At 44.2% G+C, this 14,196-nt stretch overlaps 1 protein-coding gene across 6 annotated transcripts in view; it reads right to left on the reverse strand.

The window, feature by feature from the left end:
* Positions 1-13,653, reverse strand: part of HECA (hdc homolog, cell cycle regulator) — a 40,562-nt gene extending 26,909 nt beyond the window's left edge. Inside the window, exon 1 of one of the 6 annotated variants that reach the window (XM_075597787.1) lies at positions 13,477-13,653. Coding sequence is in view for 3 of the 6 variants with exons in the window: in XM_075597782.1 (XP_075453897.1) it covers positions 12,917-13,136 (220 nt within the window). In the remaining 3 variants the exon portion in view is untranslated. Of the gene's footprint in view, positions 1-6,272; positions 6,642-7,490; positions 8,854-12,916 lie in introns of those variants that run through there. The other 5 variants (XM_075597785.1, XM_075597782.1, XM_075597783.1 and 2 more) reach the window with 5 other exon arrangements.
* Positions 13,654-14,196: the final 543 nt, after the last annotated feature.

Consider the following 14,196-nt stretch of genomic DNA (forward strand, 5'->3'; position numbering starts at 1 on the left):
GAAAACATCCAATCAGCGCGGAGCAGCGTCAACGTCACGGCGCCGCGACGTCGGCTCCGTGACGTTGACGTCAGTGCGTCGCGGGCGATTGGCCCAGCGTCGTCACTGCCCCGCCTCCCTCAGTCTCCCCCCACCTCCCGATCGCGCCCAATGGCTCGCCTGCATGGGCATGAAATCGCGCAAATTTCAGCAGGCGAGCCTCAGCGTCAGCGCGCCTCAGCCCTGCTACCCCCTCTATGGCCCCAGCCTAAGAGATGCTACATCCATATTGCAGAGGCATGGCATAGGTTAGGTTTTTTAGTCTTGAGTGCCAAGATTAAAACTGCAGCCTCAAACAACTACATGCAACGTGGGAAATAATCACTATACCCATGTGCATTCTGTTTTATTATGTCTGTATGGTCACACAGGCGAGGTTATAGGCCAGGCTAGTATTTCATTAAAACTGCAACATATTCGCTTTTCAGAACTTTTGAATCACACATGGGAAATATTGGCAATTTTTTAATGCAATGAGATGCTCAAAAAATGTGGCATATTTGATATAGATATATAAAAACTAGTACAGTAGAGAATGTGTCTTTCTGCAAAAAAAAAAAAAAAGAGTAATCATTTTTTCTTTTTTAAAAGATACTTATTTCAAACTGCCTTTTTTGCCATAGCAAAAATTACAAAATTGGTAAGAGGAAGAAAAATAAAAAAAAAGTAGGCATGTTTTTTTTTTGTTTTTTTTACTTATATTCCTGTCCTTTATTGAATGAATGTGGACAAAGATTTTGTGTAAGGAATTAAACATCTCTATTGTGTATCTGTTAGCACAGGGGTGCGCAAACTTCGTGAGCTGCGCCCTCCCCCTTCTCCCCCCTGCCCAGGAGCCGAAGTGTTCACGGCCCCCCCCCTCTCCAATCACTCGTTGTCAAATTACATCACGGGTCATGTGACGTCACATCACGTGACCCCGCCACGTCATTTGACGTGCGTTGCCGTGGCGTCATGGCTTTGCCGAAGACCTGGCAGAGAGCAGGTGAGTGAGTTGCAGAGGCCTCACGCCTCCCCCGCCATTTTATTTAAATGCCATGGGGAAGAGTGTGGAGCCTCTGTAACCGCCACACTCCCCCCTAGAAATTCTCACGCCCAACTGCGTTAATATAAATATATATTTATTATAATAATTCAGGGATAAATGCAGCAAACATTAAAAGGTAAAAACACTGGGAAGACAAGAAACCCTGAACAGATACAATGTATTGTTTCTAATGCCTCCCGATAAACAGAAGGCCATACATTACCTTTGCCTTCTGAATCCCATTAGCTAGTGTTAACCGTTTGAAAACCGTTGTCAGTTTGTGCCGATTCCCACTAATCTATTCCGACATTAACAGCAACAACACGACAAGGCACCTCAGATGAGCATCACTGGCTTAGTTAATGGCACTTAGGCTTCTATGGCTAAATGATCCTCAGATAATGGTAATAATACATGTGTACATACAGTAATGTGTCCAGTGCACACTAAACGTTCTACAGGCAACTCCTCCCTGACTGGCTGGGTGGGTTACAAGCCAATCTAAACAGCATTCCTGTGTTTGGGTATAGGGCACAGCCATTGTAACTGCACTTTGCAGAACAGACATGAGATTACGAGGAGCAGTATAATGCAGTCGTAAATGCACCGAATATAAACAGCAGACAGCAGACGTAGGGAGAACATTAATGCCTGCTTACAATCTAAGTGGTATGTTGGCAGACTTACTACATTTTGTTATTACATTGTATTTCATTTCCCTGAGCACAGACTGCAGTGCAGACCACTGAATGCTAAATTACCCAGAGGTTAATAACTCACTTTGGCATCTCTCCAAAACCTAACCATGTTAAAGCAGTAACCCCCAACCCCAAAAGCCTGTATGAGTTATACTCGTATGCTAGCATTCCGCCCCCGAGCATGTCCTGCACGTTAAAAAAATACATTATAAACGAATTATACACACACAGACACACACACACACACACACACACACACACACACACACTTCTGCCCTGCTCAATCAACTGCTGGATGAAGGCCTCCCCAGTGATGTATGTGAGTAAAAAAAAAAAAAAAAAAAAAAACACACACACACACACACACATTCAAAAACAAATAGACGATACTGTTCTTTGGCTAATGAAATGCTTATATTTGTGCGAGCTTTCGAGATACACTGATCTCTTCTTCCGGCGATGTTATAATGAATAGAGCAAAAAAGGTTTAACTTAAAAACAGTGCATCCTGGAATGTATTTGTGGGTGAAGCCTATCCCTCCCCCCTGTGCAGCATGCGATTTATGACTTAAGGTGTTAAAAGGTCCCTGAATGTTACTGATGTAAGTGTTTGTGTGTGTATATGTGTGTGTAAATATAAATTTATAAAAGTGCCCACAGTGTATACAGCGCTTTACAAAAGATGTGTGTGGGAGTGTATACTAATGGTGGGGGTAGGTGTAGAAATGTAAGAGGGTGTTGCATTACTACTAATGTGTGTAGATACTATGTGGTCCTTAGTGGTATACTGTATAGGGATAGAAATACATTGTACATATGTATGTGTAAGAGACAGATGTGTACATTCATATAGCGCAGTACGTATAGACATGGCCTTTAGCACTCATGGGAAGAGTATGTATGTATGCACAATTTTTTGGGTGTGTTAAAAATCATGCTTTTCTTATTCTCTAGTGTCCGAGGTTATATAATAACCAGCTGGGCTCTGTGGAGAGCTCCATTTTTATCCTCAGGACACTAAATATTTAAAGCGTCGACACGCTGAATGGGGCATCAGATTCCACAAAAACAGCTCTGGAAAGGGCAAGAAGATACATCTTACTGTAAGTATATAAATATAAAATGCAAAACAAAATTGTGATCAGTGCAGAATGCTGCGTCAATAACTCCCTACCAGCTACATGTTTAGTGTGTGCGATTTGTGCAAACAGAAGGCACTTCCTTGCATGTAACAGCAGAAAACAGAGCTATCCGATATAGCAACCAAGAGTGCCAGAGCCCAGAAATTGGATGCTCCTGCACCACGGGCACACACGGGACTCGGCCGTCCTGAGACATAGGCCGCAAGAATGTAAATAGCAGGCATTAGAAAATCATTGGAGGGCGAGAATGCTGAAGTACTGCGCTACGTGGAAGGGCGAACATCCGAACAGTTTGATCACATACCATTGCAATGCACAGATGTATAAAGCACTTGTTCCTGAATCATTTGTATTGCAAAGGCCTTGTTGGGATTTGTTTTTTAAATGACTGATGAAATGCAAATTAAACTCACCCCGAGTTTGAAACAGGGGAACCTGGTTCAAATCCCCGGTGTCAGCTCCTTGTGACCTTGGGCAAGTCACTTTATCTCCCTGTGCCTCAGGCACCAAAAGCATAAATTGTAAGCTCCACGGGGCAGGGGCTGTTTCTGTCAAAATTACATTTCGCATATACTGCAATTGTGACGCTCTTTGAGTCCCATTGGGAGAAAAGTGCTATAGGAAATAAAGTTATTGTTATTAAGTACTATATAGCAGTAGCCATTGAGAGATTTCTACCCCCGAGAGAGGTGGAAATAACCTTTGCTGCAGCCATAAGCTTGGGAAGTATATTTTTTCTTGCACATTACTCCCCCCCCCGAACCCCCCACTATTTTTTATAGCACATCTGATTTCTGTAACCAGTTTAAATTGCACTGGAGCTCACATACAGCACACAATGCTTCTAAATTGTAACCCCTTAGGCACCGCATGTCACAGAGCCCATGCTGCCGACGATTTCATTGCTTCCTTTCCTCTTTTATCCAGGAAGTGGAGGGAACTCAAAAGACAGTATAAATAGGCAGCATATGAACCTGCTGAAAGGATCTCATTTGATGTGGTTGCAGGCCTATATGTTTTGCCCAAAAGATTGAACTAAAATCCCCCAGACAGATAAGAAAAATATATAAATGAACTAAATAAATGTCACATTGGATGTGCAGTGGGTTTCTTTGCTGCTTCGTTTTAGTAGCCGTTCCCAAACTTTTGTTCATATATAATAACACATTCTAAGCACAGATATCAGAATGCATTGCATCTATTTATTTCCTTCTTCATTTTGCTCCTCACCATTACAACACGCAATTATATGAACCCATTATTCACCAGTGGGCATTAAAAATGACCCCTTTAACAAGAGTGACTATATGATGCTAACCAAATACTCAAAAATGCCTTTTCTGTTGTCCATGGTATGTTCCAACCAGGCTCAGCAATGCTACACCTATGAAATACAGTACATGCACCAATCTTTACCCGGTTATGTATAAGCAGTGTGTAAATGTATAGTAAAAGTCCATGGGATTTTGTACTTTGTTACTCAGTTTGCCAGCTATCGTCAGGTCAGGCTTCAGCACAGGTGGCTCGGTCTTCAACTAAGCCTCTGAGCCCCCTGTGCTGAAGCTGAGATATCCTGAAAACCTGACCTGTTTGGGGGCTTGAGGACTGGAGTTGAGCCCCTCTGGCTTAGATCTTTATAGCTGCATACTGCATGTTTTAAATTAAGGCAATTCCAATAAACACACATATATGAACACTTAACATCTCCGACCCACTGCTGGATGAAGGTCTCCCTCATCATCTTCCAGGTACTTCTTGTACATATTAATCAGTTTATAGGATATGGGCCCGTGAGGGGTAATTTGTATCAAAATTTCCCAGCTGCACTCTGGAGCAAATCAAATGCACCGCATCAAAATAAAAAATTCCCATGGACTTTTCACTTGATATATCTGGCAAATTGTCTTCGCCCCAATTTTGCAGCAGCAAGACTTGGATGCCTGTCCGTCCTCCCCCCACCACCCCGCATGTCTCTTATTAATGAGTGCTGTGGGATTTGGGAGAGAAGTATGCAATTAAGCATTGGCGCTTTCAAGGCACATTCCCACACAGCAGGCAAGAAAATATATTAACGATCCTAAACCTATGAATGTAATTGGCTCTCAAGTCACCCTTCAAAGCAGTAATCAGCACTCGAGATTTGATTACGGTTTTTTTTTGTTTGTTTTTAAAGCTTACTTGATACAAGACTCCCCGACTTTCAGTGACTCCAGTTTGTGATTGACTCTAGGGTTTGTCCACCAAGCAAGAATAGTTGCCGATGGACACAAAACGGCCATGTTCTCAGGCACGCTCCTGCAGCCCATAGAAAGTCACAACATCGGAAGATGACATTGCGGCTTCCCACTCATGACCTAGCACAGGAGTGTGCAAACGGGGGGGCGCGAAATTTTTTGGGCTGGGAGCCCCCCGAGCTCTTCCCCAAAGCATTTAAATTAAGTGCGTGCAAGGCCCTTTACCTCGTCTCTGGCGGCGCGTGGTCACATGACGTTATGACATCAGAAACGCTGGAGACAGGGTAATGGGCGGGGGGCGTGAGTAGAAGGGGAGAGCAGGCAGGGGGGCAAAGAGGTAAAAGTTTTCACACCCCTGACTTAGCAGCTAAATTTCTTTACTTTGTGTCAAAGCGTGTACAAAAGAAAAATCTTGAATTAAAAATAAATAAATAAAAATCTTGGGAACAAGGAGTTCCCAGAGGTTTAGAGAAGCTAAAATAAAATAATCATATTTGGGTGGGATTGCTGGTTTGAGAAAAAAAAAAAATAAGTCTCTATTCCTATAAATCAAAAATTGTTATTAATTGCCCTGATACATCTTCCCCCCCACCCCCCGATTTTGCAACTGTTTGACTAATGATGGAATTATTATTCTCATTATAATAAAAGTACTTCATACAACCAAGTCCCAAAATGGATGAAGTACAAATCCCAGAAGCAATCACGCGAGCGGAAGTGCAGGACATCCAGCACGGACAATACAAAAGAGAGGTTACGGCCTCTCTCAGGAAGCCTGGGGAGGCATTACGTCTCCCGGGGCTTAAATACGATGAAAACCCTGATTTTATAGTACGGGAAAGATGTCTTTAAAGTGATGACTCAAAGCAGAATGAAACAAGTTTGACAGCTCTTTCTTAGCTTGGGGGGTAGGAGAAGAATAACACTTGTTTCACTTAAAAAGGACACTCCTGTTGCAGGCAAAAACAGCATAGGTTACGCAACTTATCAATGCAATGGGCTTCCTTAGATTTCACAATATTTAAGGGGTCATTAAGTTAACTACTGAAGTGCAGATCAGTGCACTATTGCACAGAAACTCCCCACAGCACTAGCACAGCATTATTGCAGCTTGGTAAATAACGCCCTTAACCTTTACAGTGCCAGGAACCAAAGTGCCACCACGTCGAGCGATCACATGATACGTCTGGTACTCGGATGCCGGAAACATAAAAGTGGAGGGGGGTACCCTTCCGTTTGGGCGCTCTGTCAGAGGAGTCCACTCGATCTGCCCCTAGAAACCCAGCAAGTGCCCATAAAATACCAGGCAACTCAGAAGGGTACTTGTAAAGGTTAAAGCTGCCGTTCCCCCATTCAATATGTGCATCAACACAATCTGCACACTGGCACGTGATTAGCTAAGCTGCAGATCGATCCGTTCTCCTGTAATCGCTTTGCTCAGGGCTATTTAATTCAGCATTATGGGAAATGTAGTTCCCGGAATATGATTGACTGGGCAGTTACTAAATACAATTGGTTCACTGCTAGAGAGAGGGTGGGGCTCAAGAGCCAGAGCCTATCAGAAGGGGAAGGGGCTGTCACTTTGGAAATGCTTCCTACATTAGAAACATTAAAAATGTCTTTAAAACTATTTTTTTTTTTTTTTTTTAAATGCTACAAGTATTTTCTCGTAGTATGAAACGGATTTATTAAAAAAAAAAAACACGTAGGATATTGCTTGAACTGCTGCTTTAAAGGGAAAATGTTACTCATGTTTGTCAAATACGAGAGGAAAAAAAAAAGAAAACTTGCATTATGATTTTTACTTATTAGTCAGCGACATATTCTGAGGTACGATGAGAAAGCAAATAATATTACAACAATAACAAAAAAGATATACCCCTGAAAACAAGAAGATATCCAAGCACTACTGTGGCCATAGTAAAACATCAAATGGGTTTATTTAAAAATATCAGACAAAAGTCCGAGGTGGGACCAACAACATCGATCCTGATATAAACACATTTTATATTACACTAAACAGCACTGGAGTGCCTGGATATCATCTTGTTTAGAGGTCGAAATAGCGGTCTGTGAGTAGCTTTATTGGCTATGCACTTCCTTAACCCAGACCGTGCTGACAAAGCTGTGTACTGCAGCAGGCATAAGCTAAACATGTCATCTTAAAACAGATAAAAAGTCAAGAGTGACACACACTGCTCATTTGCATGTCACTACCCAGAATCCTTTGCTGCAGTAGCACTGTTTGATAAGCGATAATGGGGAAAGACAGGGTTTTAGACCTGTCTGAGATATGCAAATGCACCCACAAGTGGTATTTGTATTACTTGTTTACAGCATTATTACTCACCACAGCAGGAGCAAAGGATAGAAGACAGGAAAGCAGAGGCTGGCCATTTGCATGTAGGTAGTAGGCTGGACAAATCAGTTTGATCACAAAAGTGAAAGGGTAAAAAATAAATGTAAAAAAAAAAATTCCCAAGCATTTAATTGCCAAATGAAAACAAATGTATTATCTGCACAGACGACTGACAGTTCTACTTCCGGGGACATACTGCAGCACCCAGTTTTATTTCAACTACGCAAGTCACCCCCAACTTTCCACTCATCCCTGTATGACAGTTTTCCATGCCCAGAGCATGGAAACATTCAAATGATTTTTTTATATAGATTTCTCTGTCTGGCGCTCTTAAAACAAGATTCCAACACATTACATTTCCAATGGCTATAATTAGTTTATTTAGGTGTTAAAAGGAACTGTTCCTTTAATACAAAGTCACTGATCGCTGTGATGAGTCAAGAAAACAACTGAATTAAGTTTGGCTCTTCAAGTTTACTACCAGTTGCACATAAGTACTACTTAAATAGCGCTAACCAGGTCCTCAAATCTTTACAGACAGTATACAAGACATAGGACAGAACTGTATTGCAGAATCATTCATTAAAATAAAACACTAAAAACAACACAAGAGACTTCTTCTTCAACAAGGGAGGTAAAGACGACATGTGCTAGTAGTGTAGGACCTGCACTGCAGGGTTAACCGTGATGTGATTGCAGGCATTATAAAATGCTTTGGCCAAAATAATTTAACTTAATGACCCTTACTTATGAAAAGAACAGATAGTATTTAATTTAATAAATTTGTCATGTTGGGTGGAGCAGTGGGCCTTTTTTGTATATGTGTTCCCCGCTTACCTCCGCTATAGCGGGGAGCTGCGGGCTGGTAGAGGGGTGATCTGGTCGCCGGAGCTTCTAGAGATAGATGTCGGCTATGTTTGTATGCCCTGCGCATGCGCAGTAACACCCAAGGTTGCGGCGGCCATATTGGTACACCTTTGCAAGTGCGCAGAGCTCCGCGAGGGACTACAACCCCCAGCAGCCCCGGGGGCTGTTAGTCAGGCAGCATAGAACAGCCAATAGGGCTGCAGCATTCTCCTGCAACAAGAACGATACATTTGGCGCGCTCAGATCTCGCGAGTCAGTCGGAACAGGGAGCAGAACCTGAGAGGTAGCGTCAAGCGAGCTGTGCTTCCCTGGACTAGGCCTAGCTTGCCCCATTAGGCCCAAGGTATGCCCTCCGTCACCAATCAAATTGTGGTTGCTGCAGGGACAGGCCCCTTAGGCTACGCTTATAGTGCCGGCGACGTCAGGCTACGGTCGCTGGAAAAATCAAATTGAGATGATTTCCAGTGATCGCAACCAAGCTGTTGCGTCGCTCTTACAATAAGCGCACTCGACAGCGGGAACGCATTTGTTTTGATGCGACGTCGCTGTCGCCACCGCAAGATACAGAGACTCTCCTCACGGTGGGACCCTCTAGTTGGATACCACCCCACAAGGAGGCGGATGCCATCGCTGACGGCGATGGTGCGGGACCAGACGGTTCTATCATCAGCTGGTGGTACCGGGTGCTGGAGCACCCAGCAGGTAACACAACCCCAACAAGTGCACCAACTATAACACCTACTGTGGGCAGCGCTGTCACACACACACACACACACACTTTGGGGTGAGCTTAGCTCTGTGGACACCGGGGGTGGTTAAGTGCCCAGGGCACCTCAGTACTTTGGGGGAACTTAACCCGGGTGTGTACAATACAAGGGGGTGAGACAGTGGGGCATTGTGGGGAGGGAGGTCTGTATGATACATGTGGTACAGTTTTATATGTGTTCAGTAAAACCTGTTTTCATACTTCCTTATGTTGGGTCCTGTGACGGGGTTATCCAGTATTGCTAGGATCCCTCATAGGTGGAGGCGCTGTCACCCAACAATCCAGGTACACCCCAGGCTCCCAGCAGGGGAGGTTCAGGCCCCCCCGAGCTGAGGTAAAGCACCACATTCACTCAGCAGTCGCCACATCTTCCAAGCGTGGGGGAAATAGTGCTACATACATATTAGATCACTAACCTGTAGCATGCATACATATATCCATATACTGTACATACATCCTTTAGCGGGTTTGGGTTCTGAGCTTGCAGGGACCGTGTATGTTATTAAAATAAACACTGCCCAAGAAGGCCTTACAATCTTCATACACTGGATCTGCAAGGTAATGAATGCACTCTGGCATGCAACACATTTACTGGCAATGTAACCGTTTGGTACATCATTTCAGATATGTGTGTTACCTTTTTCAGAGACTACCAGCGAACAGCAAAGCGACATGGGATATACCGTACAGCACAGCTTTTTTTTCCCCACGGTAGAGGCAATTTACCTTGCAAGCCGGTTAAATAAGGCCGTTTAGTTTTGTTTAACCGGCAGCAGAATACATAAAAAGTATTATCCTGCCTCTTAATAAACCGGGAATAAAATAATGAAAGGTAGGAGGAGGATGTTATACGGTTGACGGAGCGGCTCAGTGACTAAAGACACTGACTCTGTAAACAATGTCACAAGTTAGAATTGGGGGAACTTGGTTCAATTCCCCGTGTCAGCTCCTTATGGCCTTGGGCAAGTCACTTGTGCCTCAGGCACCAAAAACAGATTGTAAGCTCATCTGGGCAGGGCCTGTGTCTGTAAAAGTTCTATGTACAACGCTGCATACAACATCAGAGCTATACAAGAAAAAACTATTGCTGTATTAATTATAGTGCCTGCTGTCAGGTAAATAGACACTGCTTTTTGGAGTTAATGCAGCAGTGATTTTCCAACTGCAGTGATCAGGGCTCAATTTCAAAGATGTTTTTAGAAAATGAACAGTGGCTATTATTGCCATTTTTAAGAGGCAAATGCTAGACTGGCAGATGGGCATTTTCCATCGCTTTCTGAAGTAGACTTGACACTTAGACCAGAGATGGTCAACCACAGGTCAGGTTCTCTGAATATCCCTGCTTCAGCACAGGTGGTTCAATCAGTAGCTCAGTCTTTAACTGAGGCACCTGTGCTGAAGCAGGGATATCCTTAAAACCTGACCTGTTGGTGGCCCTTGAGGACTGGAGTTGGCTATCCCTGACTAAGACTGTGCATAAATGTTCACAACTTGAGCGCACAATGACGTAGCCAACACGTCAGGAGGTCTGCCACCCCAGGGGTCTCCGCCACATCACGATGGTTTTTTTGGCCGTTTTTTAGGGAAGTTTGCGTTTTGCTCTCCTATGGTACACGGAAGGCAATCTGACCATTCGAGAACCAAAAGAGAGGACTCATCTTCCATTTGTGTCGGTGACATTGAAAGCATGCGATTGCTCCGGAGAAGTTATTACTTGATCTCAGTGTGCCGGATGGGCAGTTGCTCCAGAAGTCTGTACAAGTTTAACACCTGCAATGTTGTCCCCTAAATTTCTGCTCTTTTTTAAAAAAAAAAAATGCTTTTCTAGTGTTCAAAAATATGATCTTAGTCTCTAGCTTAAGTTACTTTAGGCTGCAATAAGCTCTAGGGGAAACGTCATTTTAACCTCCCGGACAAATAATATTTCAAATGCTTATCTTTCCTGAACAAAAAGCATCAGATTTAAACAATAAAAAATAGCTTTGGAAAGGGGGGCGGGGGGGGAAAGAATAAAATGCAAAAGCAATGGTAAAATCTGCTTGGACTGCTGTGTATGTATTTATGCAAGAAAAATAAGTGCATGCTCTATAGCCTAACTCTAAATGGCACGTAGGAGAGTAACAACTCTAATGCACAGGATGCCAAGCTCCCTGAGTGAATAATCCCCATCAATCTTTATCCACTCTGAGCTTGGCGTCCTGTGCTTTAGAGATGTTACTCTCATACGCGCAACTATTTCCTTCCCTTGTGACCTTTTATTAAACGCTTTACTTGCAGAGTTACGCTATGGAGCATGCGCTTCTTTTTCTTAGATTTCTTCTTGTGACGTGGTTCATCACTCTCTGAAGTTGCACAAAAAGTCTCCTTTTCATCCCCAAGTGAATCTTTTTTTTGACTTCCATCTCTAAGATCATATACCACCGTGACTGGTTTATACAATAATTTATTGGTAGTGTTTTGGTACACATATGGTCACCTAATATCACGTGTGTATGCATGTATATATGACATGACATACATAGTAAAGACACTGACTCTGGCACTGAGTTTGAAGCAGGGGAACCTGGTTCAATTCCCGGTGTCGGCTCCTTGTGATCTTGGGCAAGTCACTTTATCTCCTTGTGCCTCAGGCACCAAAAACATAGATTGTAATCTTAACGGGGCAGGGACCTGTGCCTGCAAAATGTCTCTGTAAAGCGCTACGTAAAACTAGCAGCGCTATACAAGAACAAACTACTATGATTATTATTACATATATACATACAGCAATTTCCAGTTTAGTTGGATAACCTACAATCTTTATAAACAAATTAAAAAACACATACAGTACTTGTAGTTGGAATGACATTAAAAAGTAGTGATCCTGCTTCTGATTTGAACAAAAATGGCTATTTTGAAAAGGGTGGCAACTTCTTTAGACCTTAATTTAGAAAAAAAAAAGCGTGTGTCTTTAGAAAGTAAATACCTTTATATTTAGAATTATTTATTTATTTTTTTAAACTAGTGGTACATAGAATATGTGAATATAAAAAGAAATGTACTAAGGGTTTCTACTATGGTACAAGGATATAGGAGGGGTTGGGAAATTGGGACTGGGAAGAGGCGTTAATTAATGAGGTGGGAGGGTTGCAGATTCAACAGAAGAGTTGAATATTAGAGGCAGGGAAGGATGAAGTTTAAATGCAGCACATTTTTTAACCACCTGTGCTGTCAAATGATCCTGCTATGCATTGCACAGCAGCACCTAAGACCAGCAAAGGGGTTAATGGAGGAGTTGGCAGTTAATAGGGAGAAGGCAGAGAAGGAATTTAATGAAGTAAAAGAGAAAGGATGGAGTTAACCCCTTCCCTGACCGTGGTTATGAGAAGAGATGTGTAAGAAATAGAAGGGGGCTGGTAGGTTTACTGGGAAAGTTTAAACGTGGAGATTGCTCGGTTAACCAAAAAGAGCCTGTCCTGTTCTATGCTTCCTGATCAGCTACTGCTGAGCCCGTGATCTCCCCACACATCTCTATCCGAAGTCAACCCTCATCCTGCCCCAACCACCTCTCCATCCATCATATGCGGGCTGGAGCGCCCTGCGTTTATACATGTATACATGATGGTAATAGATGTAACACTCCCATTCCCAAATAGTTCCTGTCTGCTGGATGACAGCTCAGAAGGTAACTCTGGCGGAGGGGGGGAGCCAGCACACCCAATGCTAGAACCCAGGGCGTGCAGAGTGGCACGGTGCTCATGTGCCCCTATGACATAGGAAGGGACAGAGGGGGCGGCGACCTCACCATTCTTGGTGTCACTTGTAGGTGCGGCCGCTGCTACTGGAGCTACCGCCGAGGCTGTCACCACCGCCGCCGTAGCTGCTGCTGCTGCTGCGCCTACTCCTACTATAGCTGCGGCTGCCATGCCTCCTGCGGCAGCTGCCATTGCTCCATTTTCCTGCTCGTCCCCGCTGCTATTAGCCCTTTTATTTTTCTTCGCCTTGTTGTTTTTCACGTTCGGCATTGCGCATCAGCCTTTCAATATTTTTTTTGTTCCCTATGTATTTGCCTTCAATTACACGATCCGCTGGCCTTCATGGTCCCTTGTTTAAAAAAAAATAAACAATCTCCTCCCACCCTCCCAAAAAATAGGTGGGAGGTGCGGAAGCAAAAAAAAAAAAAAAAACACACACACAAAGTAATAATAATATATGGCGGGGGGGTGCAGAACACACCGTGGTGGCTGGCGATCTCTTTTATTCCGGGTCCTGCCCTTCAATGCATCTCTTTCGCAGCAGATCAGGTTTGCATTAAGCTGCTTGCTGGTTAGGTGCGTGTGATCAGCAGCAAATCTGCCCATGTACCTTCTCAATGTTGTGAGTGCAGCCGCCTGGGGACCCAGGGGTGGCTGTGGTTGCAGCGCGGATTAGAAGGCGTGTCTCCTCTCCTTGTTTTGATTCTGCTTTTCGAACGCTGCCGTGATCTGTGTTCCACCCTGTCTGTCAGTCCGCCGCCCCCCACCCTTGGGACGTCACAGAGGATACACACGCTACAGCCCATCCTTCTGCGACGTCACCAGAGCCTCAGCCTTCAGGGCCCGCCTCCTGCCTGGGAAGTCACTAGTCTTCCAATCCTGGCAGGGATGGAGGGGGGTGTGTGGTTTTTGTTTTATTGTATTATTCAGTGGGAATGCTGCTGCTGCTGCTGCTGCTGCTGCTGCTGCTGCTGCTGCTGCTGCTGCTGCTGCTGCTGCTGCTGCTGCTGCTGCTGCTGCTGCTGCTGCTGCTGCTGCTGCTGCTGCTGCTGCTGCTGCTGCTGCTGCTGCTGCTGCTGCTGCTGCTGCTGCTGCTGCTATCATCGTGGCAGTGTTCCGGGCACTGGTGCACTCCCGTATTCGGGCAGAGTTCACGTACGCCGAGTCCGCTGGGACGGTTTCGGAGTTTGCCTCCCAGTGGGCGTTAGGCGGGGTGCTCTGCTCGGTATCCCCCATCATGGGGACTTCTGAGTTAACCCTTCTTTTTTAAGTGCATTTTTTACAGTGCACTTGTTGATTCCCTTATATATTTGTTTGACTGGTTTTTCTT

This window comes from Ascaphus truei, chromosome 4 (assembly GCF_040206685.1).
Source record: "Ascaphus truei isolate aAscTru1 chromosome 4, aAscTru1.hap1, whole genome shotgun sequence".
NCBI classification, from domain to species: Eukaryota; Metazoa; Chordata; class Amphibia; order Anura; family Ascaphidae; genus Ascaphus; species Ascaphus truei.